The sequence below is a fragment of the Limanda limanda genome, chromosome 2 (assembly GCF_963576545.1).
Source record: "Limanda limanda chromosome 2, fLimLim1.1, whole genome shotgun sequence".
In the NCBI taxonomy this organism is placed as follows: domain Eukaryota; kingdom Metazoa; phylum Chordata; class Actinopteri; order Pleuronectiformes; family Pleuronectidae; genus Limanda; species Limanda limanda.
In genome coordinates, this window is record NC_083637.1 from 13,240,320 (window position 1) to 13,262,606 (window position 22,287).

Genomic DNA, 22,287 nt, shown 5'->3' on the forward strand with positions numbered 1-22,287 from the left:
GCTGTGTTATGCTGCTGGAAAATTGCAATGTTTGGTAAACTATTAGTATCTAGGGAACAGGAATGTTGGCCAAATAATGATAATGACAGTAAATCACAGATGAATTGATTTGGACCAAAGTGTGACAGCTGTCCTCATCTTCCACAGGTCTTAGCAAATTATTTATTTAAAAAAATATTTTACTTTTCAGACAATTTTTATACAGCTGCGTGAGCAAAGTCTCATAGTTGACCATTAACTAGCTACATGTACCAGAATGCAAAAAGGCCACTGTCTCACTTCCAAACTGAACATCATCTCTGTGAACATTTCTAGTATTTCCAGAACTGCGTGGTGTCACTTATTTTAGAAATGCAGTTTGAGAATGTGCTGGCAGAGGTAGATGGCTTCGGAAAATACCAGATACTGTTGATCTTAATGATGGTGATTCCGCGTACGACTTTGCCTTTTCACTTCTTGATGAACAACTTCATCGCGGCCGTGCCCTCTCACCACTGCAACATCAGCTCGCTGGATGACGGAGGGATCTTTGGGAATTTGTCCCAGGCGGAGAAGCTTGTCGTTGGTGTGCCGGTGCAGGAGGATGGGACTCCGAGCTCCTGTCAGATGTTCACAGAGCCGCAGTATCACCTGCTGCTCGACTCCTCCAACGTTACCGACCTGCCCACGGTGTCATGTCAGAACGGATGGGTGTTCGATCACAGCACCTTCAAGTCCACTCTGGCCACAGAGGTGAGTTTTATGTATTTATTTGTTGCATTTACAAAGCAACAAACTAATTCTGGTTCACGTTTACCTTTCTCTCTCCATAGTGGGATCTGGTTTGTGGCAATAGAAGAATGAACACAGCTACAATCACAATCTTTTTCTTGGGCGTCATGCTCGGAGCTGCAATATTTGGATACCTCGGTGACAGGTGTTCATGTCTTCAAATGTTAAATTAGAAACCTTTTCATATTTTCACTACTTTTTGACATATGTTTAGATATACAAGAGAAATCCGTATGATATATTTGTTTGCAAGAGTTATAATTATTGATGATAGATTTAGTTTGCAGTAGCCACTGTGCAACTGTCACTGTTCATTCACCATGCAAATAATGCACGTAGCAATAGATGAGCTGGATGAGTTTCAGATACTGACAAAAGAACATTTTAAGTTAATACGATTTAGATTTATATATTCTAGATTATTTAGTAACTTCAAAGGTATATATATCTGTTCATTGGTATATTAGGTCATTATTAACTCATCATTTGTTTTTTCATTTTCTGTTGCTCAGGTTAGGCAGAAGAAAATCACTTCTAGTGTCTTACATCACGACCACAATCTTTGGATTTGCGAGTGCTTTCTCACATAATTTCACCTTGTTTGCTGCTATGAGGTTTATGACTGGAGTTGGACTTTCTGGGATAAGTATCATCAGCAATGTCCTTTGTGAGATTTACTTTATAATCCTTCTCTTATTTATCTTATTCTTAGTTCAGTTCATGTGAGCCATGTTCCTCCTGTAAAACAAAGTTTGTTGCGATGATTTCACTCATTCTTCACATATAATGTTCTGTTCAGACAAACTCACTTTAAATGTACATATGACCAAGGTCAAGAAATAATCCGCAACAACGACAACAGCTGTTATACTGGATCATATTGGGTGGTTAGGACACTACATCTTGCTTATCAGAAAGTATTTTACAAAAATAATTTAACTACTAAACTATACCCTGCAACAATAACCTTTTGGGGGGATTTTTTGTTTTTATCTCAATAAATATTTATATAAAGAACCAGACAACAAATGTGACTTGTTTCATATGGTAAGCTTTTTCTGTTTTTACACAAAAGTATGTTGTATTATATGTGTTGTGTTGTCATTGATCATAACAGGCATTGAATGGGTGGACATCAAGCATCGAACTGCAGTGGCCATTTTAATGAGCCTGGACTGGAGTTTCTTTACTGCTCTACTACCGCTTGTAGCCTATTTTGTGAATGACTGGAGACACCTGATGGCCATATTAAGCACCCCACTGTTTCTGGCAATGATCTGTTGGTGGTAAGGAAAAATAATAACCTCATAATTAATCATTCAATAAACAGTAAATTGTGACACACATATTAAAGGTTCAGTGTGTAGAATCTAGTGACATCTAGAAGTGAAGTTGCACGTTGCAGCTGAACACCCCTCAACTCACCCTCCCCTTCCAATCATGAAAGAAAACCTGAGCTGGAAATCTGGGCTCCTGTAAAAAACATGACGGCCTCCGCGAGGACCCACTCCTGATTTAAAAATAAATGAAACACAGTAGTAAAAAAACATCACTGGGATTATTTCAATAGATTTCAATATCCATTTCACCTAAATCTTACACACTGAACCTCAAAGAATGTTGTATAGAAGCAAACAAAACAATTTCACTATTATAGATTATTTTAAAACTTATTTACAACATGGCTTCTAGTTTTCAGGTGTGACTGAATTTATTTGAAAACCTGTTCAAATTTGGTCATTTATTAAGACATATGTTGTCACAGGTGGCTCCCTGAGTCAGCCAGGTGGCTTATAAGCAACGGAAAGGTCGACAGTGCTCATTTCTACCTGAGCAAGTGTGCAAAGGTCAACCACAGGGAGCAGTTCATGGCGGAACTAAAGCCGGAGGTTCAGAATTTTGCACAATTTAGTAACTCTCACCTGGTACTATGTGTCTGACTAAACTTTCCTGTCATTCTCCAGTTTCTGTCCAAAGTGATATTTGTAGAAAATGAAAACAGAAAATATTCCTATCTGGACCTCGTGAAGACTCCCAGAATGAGGAGGCTGGCTCTACTCACTGGCATTGTGTGGTACTGTGTTGTAATCACTGAGTTTACCCTCTTAACATTACACAAATATTATATTTGTTTACTCTCCGGTCTGCATGATCGCGCAACCTGAGAACAGCAATGTTTGTTTTTAAAACAATTAGAATTTGGTGGTACTGATATAATGTTATTAATACACATAAAATGTCATGTCATTTTGGAGCGAAATTAATTTTCCAAAAAAGAGACAACGTACACACTAAAAAAAAATTCTTCTCTTGTATTACATGGATTACATGTTAAAGGTCTCTTCCTTTTTTCCGTTTATAGGTTTGGAGTGGCCTGTACTTACTATGGAATCAGCTTGAAGGTCACAGGATTTGGTGTGAACATTTATCTCACCCAGTTCATCTATGGCGCAATTGAAATCCCAGCGAAATTCTTCATCTTTTTCACCTTAGACAAAATTGGTCGAAGAATAAATCAGTCCGGATCACTTTTTCTGACCGGACTGTGCATATTCTGCAGCATGCTTATACCTCAAGGTAAATGATCAATTCTGGTGTGTGTCTTTGAGGAGAGACTAACGTTATGGTGCCTCTTCTATTACTACTCCAAAACAAAACTGATGACACTGGAATAACTTTGGGAGATGACAGTTTATTTTATCAAATTCTGCACATGTTGGTTTTAAATGTTAAAAAAAGATGATTTAAAACGACCTTTGGTACCTTTGCAGAGATGGGATCATATCGGACAGCTGTAGCAGCTTTGGGCAAGATGTTTGCAGAGGCAGGTTTTACGACTGTATATCTGTACACATCAGAGCTGTATCCCACAGTCCTCAGGTCAGTACAGTTTATATTTCACACTTGGGAAATATGATTATCCAGAGGCTTTTTCCAAGAGCCACGTTGACTGAGACATATGGAAATCCCAGATCATGTGTTCTTCTTGTATAAATCGGGGTTTAAGGGAGTTGCAGTTGTCTTGTGAATCCGAAATTCTTCTTCTGTGGTCAGACGTGATGCTTTCTTCTGTTGCACAGACAAAATGGATTAGGTTACAGCTCCTGCATGGCACGTGTGGGTGTGTCTATATCCCCATTGATCTTACTTCTGGAAGAAGTTTGGCTCCCTTTCCCTAGTACCATCTTCTTCCTGGTGGCTTTTACTGCAGGTTTTTCAACTTTGTTTCTTCCTGAGACAAAAAACACCCGTCTACCAGAGACTGTTGAGGATGTGGAGCAGATGAGGTACTGGTCCCCATTTTACTCTTACTTTGCATCCAGACATTCACTGTGAGTGATAATAAAACATTTTTTGTGTGTGTGTGTTTCAGAAGGCGCTCAATCTCCACGTCCAACGAGTAGTCACCACCTTAAGGGTTTTCTTCATTTCAACTTAAAGACCAGTATGAACACAATGCAGCGGGAACAAGTTGAAAAAACCTTTTGACAAATACGTTTGTTTCCAAAGTTCCCTGATATGATGTAACATTTAAATGAGTCATGTTTATGGCCACCTGGCAAATGCTCCCTGTCTTTTAAGCCTTATGTCAGACAAAATATTACGCATTGTTTCTTTTAACTTGTTTTTTATTTTTCTATATTTTAGCATGTTTCAGATTGCACACTACGATGTCTGTAGAAGCAGCTTTTGCAATTTCAATTCAGCAAAATCGTTTTACTCCAAAGGAAGGCAAGGCCATTGAAGAGCACTGAACATAAATAACAAACTGTGATTACTTGGGTCGAGACAGTTTAACTAAACATTTAAACAAACGCATTACCACCGCCACTAAGACTGATTTATTGTTTCTTTTCATGATGTAATGCAATTAAATAAAAGATGACTCATTTCATTAAATCCTGAGACTCCTACTTTAATTATTACCTCTAATGCTTCACAATCCCACAAATCAATCTCAATTCCATTTAATATCATTTATTTTTTTTTGTATGGCGCCCAGTCGCAACATACATTATTTCAAGGCACTTTACAGAGTAAGACTTCACAATAATATGATGAAATCAAACAGTTTGCACCTCAAGTAGAACCAGATTCAGGGCCAGGAACAGTTGAATAACATAGAGGTTAACGGAGAAATAACATTTACCTTTTCAACTTTATAATGGCAACTCTTGGGAAAATCCAACAGCAAAGGTTGCCTTATGGGTTTTCTATAATGTTCCTATTTGAAAGGAAGACATTTTACACCAAGAGAGGCCACAATGAGGTTTGAGAACATCCTCCCTGACATCAATGGATTTGGAAGATTTCAGATAATGATCATTGCGATCAGCTTCCTCGGCCGCTTCACACTGCCCTGCCACTTCATGCTGAACAACTTCATAGTGGCCGTGCCCTCTCACCACTGCGACATCAGCTCGCTGGATGACGGAGGTATTTTTAGGAAGTCAGATGTTCACAGAGCTGCAGTATCACCTGTTGCTCAACTCCTCCAACATTACCGACCATTTGAAATGTTTATGACATGTAGCGGGGTCAGAGAGATGGGTGCTGAGATATGCGTGTGTCTGTATTGGTGCCAAATTACGGAAAGTTACTAGATGCATGTGTAGCTGGATGCGCCTTTAATTAGTGCTGCAGTACCGGCCTATCACTTGCGCTGTCTATAAAGGTGAGTGGTTGTGCACTGGGAGCCCTCTTGCCTTGGGGCTACAGACTGCCCCGCCTCCTGTTATCACCGCACCTGGCCGCCTCTCCTGATCGCCTTTTCAGCTGAGTCGTGCAGCTCGCCGTTGTTTGGCAGTTCATTGGCCGGGTCTTCCTTCTCCCGTATCGGCCCCAATTGTAGGGCATGCGAGTGTTTTCCTCCTCTGCCGGTTGCAGCGGGGAGTGATCAGCTGATCGATCGAGTGCATGTAATTGTGCTGCTCGACGCAAGTGATCCCCTTCCTCTCCTTTGATGTTCATTCAACTCCTGACGGGTTGACGTGTGTGTGTGCGGTTTCTGCCAGCACGTTTCCCCCCCCCCCTTCACGCTGCTGTTGGCCGGCTGCTGTTTTGCCCACTGGCTTATATAGCCAACACATCCATCCTACTCTGCATCTCCTACTGTGCTGTACCTGCTACTGAGTATGGTGACTGCTGCCTCATCTTCAGTCTCATCTTAATCTATTCAGTTAACCGACTTCTAACTGATCTTATTGATGATATTATTTGTGTGTTGTGGTTTGCTTTGCATGTTTTTGACCGACTTCTAACTGATCTTATTGATGATATTATTTGTGTGTTGTGGTTTGCTTTGCATGTTTTTGACCGACTTCTAACTGATCTTATTGATGATATTATTTGTGTGTTGTGGTTTGCTTTGCATGTTTTTGGTTTAATTCGTTTTCTTAGTTATTTTGGTTTGGCTAAATTGCTTTACTTAATTATTTGGATTTATCAGTTTGGATAAATCTCCATTACTTTTGATTTAATTTCTGTTTTTGGTTTAATTTGTTTTCTTAGTTATTTTGGTTTGGCTAAATTGCTTTACTTAATTATTTGGATTTATCAGTTTGGATAAATCTCTATTGCTTTTGATTTAATTTCTCTGTTAGTTTTCTTTTGTTTGCTATTTACTGAGTTTGTTTAAGTTGAACATATGTTATTGTGAAGTCATGTTTAAAGATTATATATATATTAATTAAAAGGAATTGAAATTGTACGCTGGACCCAGTCTCAAGCTTTCATTAGTAGTGAACTTGTGTGCTTTAACTTTAAGGTTAATCTAACTCTCCAGGTGAAATTCCTGGGGTGGCGTTGCTGGCAACTTGTCACTAGTTCAACTAAAACGTCATCTTATGGGTCCCTCAAAACGTCGAATGCCACACATGCAATGAAAGACTGAAGAGCATAACTAATATTAAGTTTCAAATAACCTGTAACCAAAATATCACAGTAACACAAATCAAACTTAAAAACATCACATGAAATCGAATAACCAGTCTTTGCTTGGCCTAGTATAATTATTAAGCCCAGTTGTGTTATCCGTCCATGGAAAGGGCAAAAAGGTTGCTCTGTTGTTTGAAGTTCTGTGAAGTTGTCTTGCTGGTTTTATGGCTCCTGTTGTGCGGTGCAGCTCAGTTGCTGTTCAAAGTTCTCTGGCAGGACATCGCGTCGCTGCTTGAAGGTTGGTAGAGCTTGGATTGGAGGAGGTTTCCCTCCCTCGGTGAGTGGAAAAGTGCACCTCGTGCGCTCCTCTCGGACGGTAGCTTCAAAAGAGATATCGAGGAAGAGCGGTGTGCTCCTCTTGGAGAGGTGCAATGAAAGAAGCTGAACACCCTTCTCCTCTCGAGGGTGGCGAAGAAAGAGAATGAAGGGAGGGAGACCTGGCCTTATATTGGCTTGGTGCCCTCATAGGTCATGGGGCACAGAGTGACCAATAGTAGTTGAAACTTGTGTCCCCAGTCGGTTTTTACACCTCTGTGTGACGTTGAGGCACAGTGGGAGACTGAGTTCTGGAGGCTCTAGTTTTCTCCAGAACAAAGGACTTGCAGCCTAAAGGCTCCAGGAGGCTATTCCTCTCCGTCTCCGTGGCGCGCGGAGGGACACACGGATCCCACGGACTCTTTTTCATTTATGCTTATCCGACGACTGTACGTCCTGAAAACAATTCACCGACAAACAGTAGGTGGCGCAACGGAAGACGAGCTTAGAGAAGCCTACCTCTGTGCGTAGAAGAAGTCCACGTTTGTTTATTTACCTCCTCCCGGCTTTCCTCACACACAGTGAACGATGGCAACTAACAACTAAATAAAGATGCCCAGCAATTCAAAATGCTTATGTAATCGTTTCTTAGCGCAGCGGTTCCCCGGTCTTGTTTCCGAACTGTGTTGCTAATTCCACAGCTTGAAGCTACACGGAGGCAGCTAGCTTTCCCCCCAGCTTCCACACACAGTCAGCAGGGACTCCCGATACCAACTACTACCCAGTGTTTGCTTCTAACCTGACGGTATTTGAGAAACAGTGTCATGATAGTTGTCGGAATTAAAGTCGTGACAGCAGGTTTTTGCGCTGTTTCCACCACAGCTAGCATGGTGGCTAGCATGCTAGCGCCTTTATGAAAGTTCGTTATAACCGTATGTGACCATAGACACATGCCGTTAGTGCTCTAACCAGCCACCGTCAGCCGGACTACTCCGCTGGCTTAACACACGTGTCACATTAATCAAAGTTGTGTTTGGGTATTGTGATATAGGGAATGAAACAGGAAGTTTGAGGTCCGGAAATGGTGTCGTAAGCGGACCAATCACAGCCAAGGGCTGTCCCGAGGCTCTCCGCCATGCCGACGTGTAGTTAGAAAATTCAGAGGTGCACGAAAAGCTCTCCGACGTGCTCGGAGAGGGTGTTCCTCTGTCTGTGTCAGTCAAAACGGAGAAGCATATATCTGCCTTGAGGCTTTTGACAACACATGTAGGCCAAATTGTAGTTCAAAAATACCAGGTCTCAACAAATAGTAAAAAGCTACTAGCATGAGAGATAATTCAGTCAAGCTAAGTTTTTTTGACATTCTGATCTGTGTGAATGGTTTAAAAGTTTACTTGAGTCCTCTTGCAGCCACTGCTTGTTCCAACCCAGCAGTTTGCTGATTGTCTCCTTCTCCTCTCTCTCTCCCACTTTTACACTTAATTCTGTCCCGGTGGGTGAAAGCCAAATGCCTAGAAAATTTCTTTTAATAAAAAGGTTTGAATAAAAAGGTTGATTTCAATGACAGTCGGGCAGGTAGGAGGGCAAACATTTACACACGGGTTGTCTTGGCTCACTCTGTCCAAGAGCAGGTTTGACCCAGTGACTTATAAAAGGTTAAATTATCTATTATTTTTAAAAAAATCAAGAAACAAAACTTGGATGACTTTATTTCCTTCACTCTTCATTTTATTTCCTGACCTAAGTGTTTATTAAAAGATAAAGAATAATATAGTGAAACACAGTTGTGAAAAGTGCTCTAAATTATAAATGCCATCTAGCCTGTAACTACATTATAGTTTTATTGACTATCTAATAAATGCCTGTATTCTATTTATGCTAAATGAGAGGTTAAAGTTTATCTGTGAATTCTATACAACATGCACGTATGTGATCAAATGAAAGTCTTTAAATTAACTACAGGTGTTTTCCTCCACCAATCAATCAATCAATGGAGAGGTGGTGGACTAGTGGCAGAAATTTGGACTATGGGCAGAAAAGGTCTCTGGTTTGCAAGGCACCTTACTCCCCCAACATCTGCTCCCCGGGCGCCGTACATGGCTGCCCACTGCTCTGTGTGTCCTGCACCAGATGGGTTAAAAGCAGAGGTTAAATTTCCCTACAATTGCATGAGTGTGCTTGTGCATGTCTGTGCATGTGTTTGGGACAAATAAATGCATTTTAATCTAAATCAGTGCAGTTTCAGTCTGCAAACACGTTTCCAGACGTCTAGGAGTTCACCGTGACTTTGGACAACGGCAATAAGCTGATCATTAAGTGCCAACATCCAAGTGGATGTTAGTGTCAGAAGAAATGACATTCCCAATGGGTGTCATGGTGCAGCGAAAACAAGAAGAAAAAGAAACCTCTAGCACAACCAGATTCAAAGTGGGTGGCCATACCTCAACCTTTGGGGAAAGAGGAGAGAAGAAAGGGGTGGGGTTGGGGACGAGGAACAGTTGGTTAACATAGACTGAAGTTGTTTTAGTGGTTAAGGGAGGTAAAACATTTACCTTTTCAACTCTACGACAGCAGCTCTTGGAAAAATCAAACGGCAAAGGTTACCCTGTGGGTTTTTTGTCATGTTCGATCTGAAAGGAAGACATTTTACACCACGAGAAGCCACAATGAGGTTTGAGAACATCCTCGCCGACATCAATGGATTTGGAAGATTTCAGATAATGATCATTGCGATCAGCTTCCTCGGCCGCTTCACGCTGCCCTGCCACTTCATGCTGAACAACTTCATAGCGGCCGTGCCCTCTCACCACTGCGACATCAGCTCTCTGGATGACGGAGGTATTTTTAGGAATTTGTCGCAGGCTGAGAAACTTATTGTTGGTGTTCCAGTCCAGGAGGATGGGACTCCCAGTTCCTGTCAGATGTTCACGGAGCCGCAGTATCACCTGCTGCTTGACTCCTCCAACGGTACCGACCTGCCCACGGTGTCATGTCAGACTGGATGGGTGTACGATAACAGCACTTTCAAGTCTACTATTACCTCACAGGTAGACTTCTTTACACTTACTCTATACTACAAATCACAAAAGAAACATGTACTTTTTCTTAATGAAGAAGTTACTTGTGTTCATGGAACAGACTTAACTTGTCTCATTTCTTCATTTGGTTTCAAGTGGGACCTGGTATGTGACAGAAAAAGTAAAAACAAGGCGACTGCTACCATCTTCTTTCTTGGGGTGATGTTTGGAGCTTTGACCTTTGGTGGTTTGAGTGACAGGTATGACGCAGCTTAAAAACAAAAGTGTGAACCTTTATCACCCAAACAGACACACAACATTTTGAAACATCCTGGTTTTCCGCAGGTTCGGCCGGAGGATCATGCTGCTGGTGTCCTACGTGTTTGGGACGCTGTTCGCTGTTGCGAGTGCTTTCTCTTCATCCTATGTGATGTTCGTTGTGCTGAGGTTCTTCACGGGATTTAGCATCACTGGCATCATCATTGTCTCAACGGCCATCAGTAAATCGTTTCTGTTCATTATCTGAATTTATCTAAACAGGCTACATGCAGATCTAGAGAAAATAAATTGTCTTAATACTGAAGGCTGTGACATGATCCTTGTGAAGTGATGAGGTGTTTGTTCTTTACAGGCGTGGAGTGGGTTGATGTTGAGCACAGAAAACTGGTGGGAGTGGTGGACAGCTTAGCATGGACATTTGGGAGCGCGGTGTTTGCCGCTATCGGCTACTTTGTGACTGACTGGCGGTGGCTTGTTGTTAGCGTCACATCTCCTCTAATCGCGGCCATCATCAGCTGGAGGTACGAACCTAACACTTAGATCTCTCAGCCGTTATTCAGAGACACTGCGACTGGTTAATCTTTAAGTGACATGTACCCATGTACAGATTTAAGGTTTAACATTGGAAAAACAAAAAACTTTATCCTTCACCTGTACCCCACAGATTAAGACAAGGTATTTAAAGTGTGATACATTGTGACTAATAGAGGTTTTTCTTCAACATAAGGTGGATGCCAGAGTCGGCCAGGTGGCTCATTGCTAATGGGAAACTGGAGCAAGCACAGATGTATCTGAAAAGATGTGCCAAAATGAACCAAAGGGAGAAGCAGATTCACTCACTTCAAACAGAGGTTGGCACACTGAATATGTGTATTCAAGAGATAGTGAGGGAACAACTATAAGCTCAAAGTCAAACAATAACAAAATATGTTTTATTCATAATATAAGGACAATTTTTTATGTCAATTACATTATTCTCAAAATATGACAACCTTATTCTCGAATTCTCTTTATATTTTCTTCGATATAAACCTGATACTCATGTTGTGGTTTGTCAAATAACACTGCATTGCATCGTTTTAGACACTTTCAACGATTGCGGTGACAGAGAAAAGAGATCGAACATATTCCTACATCGATCTGGTACGAACACCCAAGATGAGGAAACTGGTCCTGAGTACTGGCATTTTGTGGTCTGTATTCACATTCCCATTAAGCCCAGTGGCTTTATGTTGAAAACTATTTAAAGTATTGTTTCTATCACAGGGTTAGTTTGACTTTTTAAAGAAACAGATAAAATACTCTTAGTGACTGTGTATCAACAAACTGTTCTGCGATTACATGAGTTTCCTTTTTCTATACCTCTAGGTTTTGTATAGCGACGACGTTTTATGGAATCAGCTTCAACATCACAGGCTTCAAGCTCAATATCTACCTCACTCAGTTCACCTATGCTATGATTGAGGTCCCAGCCAAACTAGCCGTCTACTATTTACTGGATAAGATCGGCAGGAGATGCACAGAGGTGGGAGCTCTACTGATGGCCGCCGTCTGTCTTGGAATCAACATCGTGGTACCGAAAGGTAACCTTCATTTCAACAGATCTACTGTACCTCTATGGCACAGTGTAGTCACTACACACTGAAATATATAAGGAAGTGAAACCTACTAAAAGTGATGCTTTTCTGTCAGATATGTCTGTGGTCAGAACAGTGGTAGCAGTCATTGGAAAAGGGTTTTCTTCAGCATCCTTTACAACAGTTGTGCTCTACAGCGCTGAGCTCTATCCCACTGTTGTGAGGTAACTATATACCTTATTTTTCTTTGACAGAACAACCGTAACAGAACCTGTCCCATTTTAGATCCGTAACATACTGTGCTTTCCCAACACTGCAGGACAGAGAATAGATCTTCAGATAGAATGTGTTTCCACCCATGTCTGTACGTTGGTTTGTTGGCAGGATGGCTAATTCTCGTTATAAATGTTAATTTTAGACAGAAAGGTATGGGCTACAACTCCTCCATGGCTCGAGTTGGTGTAGCTGTGGCTCCTTTTATCCTCATACTGGACGACGTCTGGAGAGATCTGCCACAAGTTGTCCTGTGCTGTTCAGCTGTACTCGGGGCACTAGCTGCAAGAACACTGCCAGAGACACGCAACAAGTGCCTGGCAGAGACCATAGAGGACGTGGAGGAGCAGCAGAAGTAAAAAAACACCAGCATGAGGGATGATTCATTCAAGCAAAGGTTGTTTTTTACATTCTGATGTGTGAATTGTTTTAAATTCAGTTTACTTGAATCCTCTTGCAGCCCCTGCTCGTTTCAACCCGGCAGTTTGCTGTAGGTCTTCCCTTCTCTCTCGCTCTCCCACTTTCACACTTAATTCTCTACTGTTGGGTGAAAGCCAAATGTCCAGAAATTATTTTTTTAATAAAAATGTGAATTATTTCACAAAAAATGGAAATAAAATTTGATGACTTGATTTTGTTTCCCCTTTCTATTATTTAACCTAAAGTTTATAAATGGTATATTAAGATATAGTGAAATAGTTATTAAAAAACGTATTAAATACTGTACATTTTAAATGTCATCTACCCTGTAACTACATTAGTCTCAGTAACTGTGTAATGCCTGTTATATTTTTGCTAAATGAGAAGTTTAAGTTTATCTGTGAATTATATAGATGTACACTTTTGACAGACGCATACAAGTTCACCTTGACCAACTGAAATCAGTTCATCATTAAGTGACAACGGGTCAAAATCCAAGTGAATGATTGTGCCAGATGTTATGAAATCCCCAATGGGTGTTCTTGTGTAGCTTTCACAGAAACATGACGTCACTGTGACCTTTGACGAAATCCAATAATTTCTTCTTGGCCTCGTTAATGTTTACACCAAATCTGAGAAAATTCTTGCTAGGTGTTCCCGAGATATCGTGTTCACAAGGCAACAAAGATGATGTACGACAAATACCATGAGCATTAATAATATGCTGCTCATGTCGACCTGTGTATTGGTTCAGAAGAAACAAGTGTTTATTCTTAGACCAAATTAGCATCAACACAAAAGCAAAGAATTGCACTACAAACTACACAACTTTTGCAATTACCATGTTTACTAATATGTACAGAGAAATTAAGTCAAAGCTTCTTTATTAAAGAAACAAAGCAAGCACAAATCTTTTTTTTAAATGACTCAACAGTCCCCTAAAGGAAAGTCCACCACATCTAAATGACATGTTTCTGATATTCCTTTTGAAAATCTTCAAAGCCAGGTCCAATACTTGCTGCTGATATTAAATCTGACATTACACTTACAGAATAAACTTTGATGGGGGGAAAAAAACAAACAAAATATAAAAATCAAAACGCCAAGTTTTTAAACATTAAGATACAATGATACAGAATCATCTAAAACTATAGGACGCAGCCGTTTTCCAGGACACTTCTGTTATTCAGTACTGGGAATACTCTTTAGTATCTAGTTTGGCAACGATTCGCTCCAGCTGTCGTTTAGCTTCACATTGTGGGAAGTTACTCATTTCATAGTACTGGGGGGCAATCTTCACCAGCCTGTAACCAAAGAAAGAGAACCATGTTAGATTATGATCACAGATACCACGTGCTATTTTTAGTTCAGTTATATTAATTTATCTTTATGAACATTTATTTATAATAAAACCAGTAAAGCTCGACACACATACCACTCGGGCTTGATGTCTGAGCAAGTGCGGATGTAGTTCTTGGTGGTGAGGACAAATTCGTTGTAGAGCACCCACTCAGGCTTGTGGTCTAGGACTGTAGATGGGTGCAGTTGGACCACTTGGTTGTCTTTCACTGTGAGGTAATGACCTGTGCGCTCCAAATGAGCCACCTGCAGGACGAGAGAAAACAGACCTCAACCAATCTGAGAACAAACATCAGTACTGTATTATTTTGCAGGATAAACAAAGAAATTATGTGCATTTGTCTACACTTATAAAAACAAACTAAACATTTTAAATTCTCTTGAATTCAAGTTATATATATTTGTTTGTATTCGTGTTCCAATTTATTTATTTATATATATATATATTTACAAAATGTATGTATATATCAACAATTTATGATATATTTAAAATATCAAGGCTTATCAAGTGTTTGATAATGATTTCTTAGGAATCAATGCCAAATACTTTAAAAATACACATATGCATACAAACACCAACACACAGGCAAATGTATCATATGGGACATTTTTTAACCACTTATTTCAATAACGGCACCTTCCCCCCAAAATGGTTGGATTCCATTTTAACCTGACATTCTCAGAGAAATCTTTGAATTACCCTATTTATAGTATAGTTATAATATAATGACAATATAGAAAAGCACAGTAATAATGCAAGTACAGTGTGTTATAAGCTATTAAATAGTATCATTGACTTCATCCTGTGAATGTTCACCTGCATGAAGAAGCCGGTGCAGAGCGCCCGGCGGATGTTGATGTAATAATCTCTGCTGGTGAACTCCGTGCTCCGACGGGGGAGGTTGAAGCGGTCCATGATCCTGGACAGCTGCTGCCGCACGTTGTCAGCAGACATCAGTGAGCGGTAGTTGACGAAGTTGTCATAGCACCACTGGTTCGACTCATGGTCTGTGAAATAACAAAGCAAGTGATCAGACGTTTAGTTCAGAGTGAGGTCTTTGCACTTTCTCTACAAAATATCCTTAATCAATGAAAATAAAACCACACGAAAGCAGAACAATAATTAAAACGGACTCTCTGGCCTCTGTGAGTGGGAGGGAGGAGAAGCATTAGATGTTTAATGTTTTACAGTAAACTCAAAGCTGCACTATTTGTTTATATTAACGATGGGTAAAATGTGAAATGCAGAAGATTTAAACATGTTAAGACAACATTTATTTACATAATTTTTTTTTTTTTATTCCTTCACTTTAAATCACAGTTTCAAGCTACAAGCTGGAGCCAACATATCTACCTCTGCCGAGGAGCTTATTTTTTGATCTGCATTTGACTGTCAGGACTACAGGATTACTAACTGGCTAGCAGAGGGTTTTTCCTCCTTCATACATTGTTTGCCCCAGAAGCATTGGCATAGGGCAAAGCCACAGGTAAAGTGGATATGAGGCTTTTAAAAAGCTTGAATTTTTCAGGGGGGAACATTGATGGAAACATTTTGCAAGTACACCGGTGAAAAAACTAAAATAACATAGGGCTAATTGTGTTAGTGAAGAACTGTTTCATATTATATCTATATCATGGCGAGATAGGGTTTTAGCTTATGTTATATTAATCAATGCAAACCTTTCAGTTCCGGGACATGAAAAAACATTTTGACTGTTGCTCACTTTGTTTGAAGGCGTGATAGACGTTGAGCAGCGTCAAGTGGTCTCCGTCGATGTGAGCAAACCTCATCTTGGACTCATCGGCTGCCTTCTTAGCCTCCGTGGGGCGGACAAAACACTGTGGGACTAAACAAGGTTGGTATAGGCCCCAACAAAGCCGCCCATAGGGATGAGTCAAAGATTCACAGAAATAGGGGAGCAAAGCCTATGATGCTAGGGCACTCGACACTGCGTTGGGACAGGGCAGGACCACAAGCTCTATCAAATGGGGCAGCAGTCTTTTCTCATGGTCATTCCCAACTGTACTGGCTATTAGCTGGTAGAGAGGGGGGGGTCATTTAACCACATCTGTAAAACAAGAGTTTTCACACAACTACAAAGTGTTAGGGACATCAGCAATGATTAACTTTTCAAGAATCAGAAATCTGACTTTTTTTCCGTACCGAGACGCAATGAGGTTGAGACTTTCAGAGAGTAGATTGTATGTTAAGGCTACACATGAACTGTTAAAAATCACATTTGATAATTTTAATGAAAAGAAAATTCTAAAATATGTGACAAATAAGAAAACGTTTAAGTGGTTCCTGCCCTATCCACATGTTTTGGTGATGAATCCTCACTCTCTATTCAGTAAACCAGTAAACACACTGTACATTGAGGCCAAATTTAAAACCAATATTGAAAAAAGTCAAAACAAACTCCGTTCCAGATCGATTTAAATTAAGCTGTCCTGCGTTAAATGCATTTTAACCATAACTCAAGGCTTTTTTATCACCTAAAAGCCTTTTTTCGTTTAATAAACTACGAACTTCACTCCCCAAAAAAACTTGACACCACATGATGGCAATATGGTCATATTGGTAAGTTTGGTTAAACTAGAATTGAAGCTCACACTGGTCTGTCACTCACAGAGTGTATTCTCAAAGATAAAATTAAATATCTGACACTTTCTGGATATTTCAGCTGTACTGTTATGTACTTGTTTGCTTTAGAATTTAAGTCATTTGAATATGAGACCAACACTTTTCTCAAAGGTCTAGTTGTGCCTTAATTTGCAAAATTTCCAAAATGCCGCACACAAACTAAATCCTATGTGAGACGCTTCGTTTCAAAACCGCCAGTGGACAGTAGTGTTTCTATCCCAGAAAGAATGAGCCTACGGAAGGCAAGGAAGATCAGCCCAGTCCTGGGCATTACCTGACAGCATGGCAGTAATGGAAAGGATCTCGTTAGAGCAGTTAAACTCGCAGCTGGCAATGACCATCTTAGCCAGCTGGGGGTCCAGGGGAAACTCGGCCATCATGGATCCCAGCTCCGTCAGGTCACCGTCGTCGTTGAGCGCCGCGAGGTAATTCAGCAGCTCCAGTGCCCTCATCAGGGTTTCAGGAGCTGCAGGTTAGAGGGAGGGGACACACAAAAGGTCAGGCGGTTCTGCCCAACTAGAAACCTTTGGATTGTCAATTTTCCTTTAATGCAGACTGACAGACCTGGTGGATCCATGAAGTCAAAGTGCACCAGGTCATCAATGCCAAGCTTTTTCAGCTGCAGCACAACAGAGCCCAGGTTGGATCGAAGAATCTCAGGGTATGTGTTATCCTGGAGAGAGATGATCACTGTGTTAAACACATCTGATAATTGAAATCTGAGAAGATAAATGACAAAGAGACAATAAAGAAATATTTTTTTTGTTCATGTTGTTGTCAATTACCTGCATCTCTGTTTTGTAGGCCTTCTCCGTGTAGAGACGGAAAGTCTTTCCTGGACGTGTTCTGCCGGCTCGTCCCGCCCTCTGCTGGGCAGAAGCTTTACTGATGGCTGTGACGAGCAAAGACTCCACTCTGATTCGAGGATTGTACACCTGCACACATAATAACAATAATATTTAGGTGAAACAGCTGATCGGAGCATTGCAGGTTTTTACAGTGTAACCTAAATAAAAAAGGGACTGATAGGACACAAGTGAACAACAAAACCTAGTTTTAAAGAATAATTCAAACCATCTTTTTATACAGATTTCATTTAGAACAAAGTACATCAGCTTGAGTAATAATCAGATGAGCAACTCTTAACCCACCTTCTGTTTGGCGAATCCAGGATCAATGACAAACACCACGCCATCGATTGTTAGAGAAGTTTCAGCAATATTTGTTGACACCACGACCTGTGAAGAACCAACAGTCCATCAGATATCCTCTTTCCAAGTGGTGCAAACAGATCCCTCACGTGAACTCATTCAAAAGAGGTCAAATGGAAATAGTTTTAAAAGAACGTGTGCTGATATCGATATTTCCTTATAATTTAAAATGTACCTTTCTTCCTATTGCGCCATTGGGCTTCCTTGGAGGAGGAGGCTCAAAGATCCTTTGCTGCTGCTGTGGAGGCAGCGTTGAATACAGTGGAATGATTTTGATGTCCCCAACTTCAGGTCCAAGGTCATCAACCTCACGCTTGATTCGTTTGCAGGCCTCGTCAATTTCCTGAAAGGAAGTTTTGATTTAATTTTGCTGTTCAAGACGGTGATTATAACAAGGTTTCTCACTGGACCAGTAATGTAAGCACCACACGTCTTACCTCTTGGCCAGTGAGGAAGAGCAGGCAGTCACCCTCATCTTCCTCGCACATATGAATCTGGATCACAGTGCGGATGGCTGCCTCGAGGTAATCTCGCTCGGGCTCCGGGGTGTAGAAGATCTCCACGGGATGGGTACGGCCCGGAATCGTCAGCAGGGGGCAGTTGTCAAAGTAAACCTGGAACTTCCCAGCATCGAGAGTGGCACTCATGACGATCACCTGTCAACCAAGGAACAAGAAAAGTCACGTTTAACTGCTGCTATTTATTCAAAAGGGACCATAGCAATGTGGTTTGGCTCATAGTAAACAAAATAACATGCACTTATAGATTCTTACCAGGAATTTCTGTAAAGTATATATATTATGTATTGCTTATGCTGTTGGCAATACAATTTTACTACAGTTTGATTGCAAAGGTGAAGGCTGTTAAACGTCACAACCATCATATGATTAACAAAACCTAATGAAGGCATGAGTTTCAGTGTGATAAGTTACACATTTCAAGTTTCACAAGTCTGCCGCTACATTTTCATATAGAAGTAAATTGAAACTATTGAGTGCCTGGATCAATAGGAAAATATAAAAATGTCCTGTTTTAAAACATTCACACAGAAAGGAAATCATTATCCTTGATTCAAAAATGAAGAATACCTTTAGATCTGCTCTTTGACGCACCACCTCCTTCAGTACTCCCATCAGGATGTCTGTGGCCAGAGTTCGCTCGTGGGCCTCGTCCAGAATGATCACACCGTACCGCTCCAGCAGGGGGTCATTCATAGCCTCTCTTAGCAACATACCGTCTGTCATGTACCTAAAGAAATATCAAACATGATTTGTTAGATTAAGACAATTTGGATTAAGTAAAATAAGTAAAGGCTGCTCTGTAGTGGAAATTCTGCAATAGCAGCCCTGAATCACTTACTTTAGTATGGTCTTGGCAGAGCTACAGTCCTCAAATCGTATAGAGTAACCCACTTCCTGTCCGAGCATGATGTCCATTTCATCTGCCACCCTCTGAGCCACACTCATGGCAGCCACTCTTCTGGGCTGTGTACAGGCCACCGCTCGCTTCGGACCAGGCAAGCCTTTCACCATGTCCACGCACCATTGTGGGATCTGGAGATTGAAGACATTGAAGTTATAAAGCTTTGAGCATAAACCACAGGAACCTTTTAATGTACAAAACAATTTATATGAGAGATGAGATTTCCGACCTGTGTCGTCTTCCCAGAGCCAGTCTCTCCGACAAGGACAAAGCTCTGATGGCTTGAGATGATATCGGTGAACCTTTCCTTGTACTCCCACACTGGAAGCTGCAACCGCTTCTTCAGGATCTCATAGAAACGTGGTGTGTGCGGTAGGTTGGTGTACGGATTGATCTGCTGCTGCACCAACAGCTGCTTGAGCGGTATTACGCCTGGCACAGCTGCCGGGATGGTTAGTGGAGCAGCAGTGGGCTTCAGGTCTCTTTCCCGGTCTCTGTCTCTGTCCCGATCCCTATCGCGGTCCCTGTCCCTGGAGCGGTCCTCACGGTCTCTGTCACGGTCCCGATCTCTCCTGTTCAAACGAGCGCAGCAAAACTTTAAAAACATGTTACTTCGTAAAGAAATCGAAATCAGATTTTCATCAGACAACTTGGAATCTTAAACCTAAAATGGTATCTCGCTGTGGTTGTATAGTGGTAGAGTTAGTTGGCCTTGGTTGCTGTGAAGTAATCATGTTTGTTTTCAGTCACTTTGTTATCATTAAACTTCAGGTCAACGACATGTGAACTTTTTGGAAAAGTGAATTACCGGATGCTATTGTCAATTCTATTTAAAAGTCTAAACCTTTTTAATGCCATAACTTTAAAAAACAGTGAAAGCATTTCTTTATTTTTTGCTATTCCCTGATATTTCTTTTGCCAAACAACTACTTGACTAAAGGACAGGTTCACATTTTCTAATCACTCTTAATTGTACATGTCCTGACATATTCCCTAATGGAAGTGATGAGGACCAAAGTCTGTCATCTGTTTTTGTTTAAAGTTCAATTATACGAGGCCTGAGCAATCAATAGTAGAAATCCTTCTGCTTGTCATTTCTACGGCAGAACATGGAAACAAGGAGAGTTTGTGTGAATGAACAGGTTGGAAATGAATAACACATTTGCCATTGTGCTGAATTCAGATTATCCACATTACATGAAATGCCTGTTTCAAATTCAAAAGCTTCCCTTGTGTATTAATGACAGAAGGAAATGGTTTGTTTGATTTTAATGCTTATAAATCGACTATATTTGTGTCTAAATGAATTTCAGGTGAACGACATGAACTTTTTGAAAAAGTGTGTTTCTGGATGCTATTTAAAAGTCTAAACCTTTTTAATGCCATAACTTTCAAAAACAGTGAAAGCATTTCTTTATTTTTTTGCTATTCCCTGATATTTCGTTGGCTAAACAACTACTTTACTCAAGGACAGGTTCACATTTTGTAATCACTCTTAATCGTACATGTCCTGACATATTCCCTAATGGAAGTGATGATGGACAAAGTCTGCCGTCTGTTTTTGTTTAAAGTTCAGTTATACAAGGCCACAGCACTCAATAGTAGAAAACGTTGAATGGGAATGATTAACACATTTGCCATTATGCTGACCCCAAGATCTCATCTGCTTCAGTTGTGCTTTCATTGATTTGTTGTAATGTTGTGTTACATTGAACTGTTTCCCTTCATTTTCTGTCGCATCAAGACATCCATCATAGAAGTGCTGTGAGGCTGCCACCATTGGTTCTTACCATGATCAGTGCATCTAAAAATTATTTATCCATTGATTCAGTGTCAAAATTAGACCAAGTTATCAAGTTGAAATAGTTTTTTCTGGCAACATTTGAAATAAACTTGTTTCCAGGGCAAAACGTCAGGATGATTGATTTGATTAGACTTGTTACTGATGCTTCTACTCATGTTTCCTTCACTCTGTTCTTACATTTTCTAAAACAAATAGGTAAAATGCAATATATAATGGTGTCTTGTGGGTATATAATGTGCATGACACTTACAAAATCAATCATGCTATCAAGTTATGATAAACAGGCAGTAACACTGGAAGATTTGCACTGGTTCTGATCGTGTCAGACTGCTAGAGTCTCATATTACTTTTAAAGTCCACCCCCCAACACACCCACCCCTGCATTCAAAAGGGATTGTTGTACATGACATGTCAACACAGAGATTCATATAAGACACTGGGAACATTATTGACGAATCTCTTAAAGATCAAATATGTGGGCAAGCTAATGAATATAAAACACAAACGTTGGCTTTTCGGCTTTATCCCTTCTGACTGCCTTTAACTAGCATGCTAGCGTAATGCTTGTGTCAACATACCTTACTTTAATAACATAGGCGCAGCTAAATTGTCGTTTTTAAAAACCAAATACTGTCAATACTGAGGCGTGGGTCCCACCAGTCGGTTGATTGTTGGTGAATGTTGTTAGCACCGCGCTAAATTGAGGTTAGCCGCACACACGTGTCTCAGCAGTGAGGAGGACGTCAATGCTACGTTCGTTAGCTCGAACCTTCGTTAGCAACTGCTTACATTGACGTATCACTCGATTCAAGATGGTGTAATAAAACAGAGATGTGTGGAGGGGGTGCTAAGAACAAGCGACAACGCGTACCTACAGCAGTAACAACCATGCTACATTGTCTCGGTTCCTAGTAAAGGCTAGCCGGGCTACTAGCATCAGCTAGCAGTGGGCTAGCACCGCGGCGGTGTGCAGCAGCTCTTACCCCTCAGGCCTCTTCTTATTGGACGAGTAGTCATCGCCTAAATCCAGCCGGTGTCTTTTAGACATCTTCTCCGGAGGAAAACTGGATTCACTCAAATCAGTTAACGCCGACACAATTCCGCCGGGAGATCGGGCTTCAGCTAGCTTCCTGATTCCGGTGTGTTCCTGTTTTCCTCTTTTTAACGTTAGGTTCCACAGGGTTCGTTTACCGCCACCTGCTGTTCTGGAGGTTCATCTCCTTCTCTGAGAGCTCCAGGAGTTTCCCTGGAGGTTTATTCCACAGCATCTGAGGTTACATGATTGGATTCATCGCATATGTTGAAGCAGAAGGTCGCA

The 22,287-nt window shown here is 40.8% G+C and overlaps 1 protein-coding gene and 1 pseudogene across 1 annotated transcript; one reads left to right on the forward strand and one right to left on the reverse strand.

Annotated features, from left to right (window-relative positions):
• Positions 1-351: 351 nt before the first annotated feature.
• LOC133018235 (uncharacterized) lies at positions 352-12,525 on the forward strand (annotated as a pseudogene).
• Positions 12,526-13,396: 871 nt separating this feature from the next.
• Positions 13,397-22,133, reverse strand: LOC133019413 (ATP-dependent RNA helicase DHX15). The gene is made up of 14 exons (XM_061085900.1): positions 21,953-22,133; positions 19,395-19,737; positions 19,103-19,296; positions 18,832-18,991; positions 18,181-18,399; positions 17,919-18,086; positions 17,684-17,770; positions 17,318-17,467; positions 17,097-17,205; positions 16,807-16,998; positions 15,613-15,735; positions 14,706-14,896; positions 13,965-14,134; positions 13,397-13,833 (listed from the first exon to the last, which is right to left on the reverse strand). Exons 1-14 carry the CDS (start codon positions 22,015-22,017, stop codon positions 13,716-13,718), a joined length of 2,289 nt encoding a protein of 762 aa, XP_060941883.1. The 5' UTR covers positions 22,018-22,133; the 3' UTR covers positions 13,397-13,715.
• Positions 22,134-22,287: the final 154 nt, after the last annotated feature.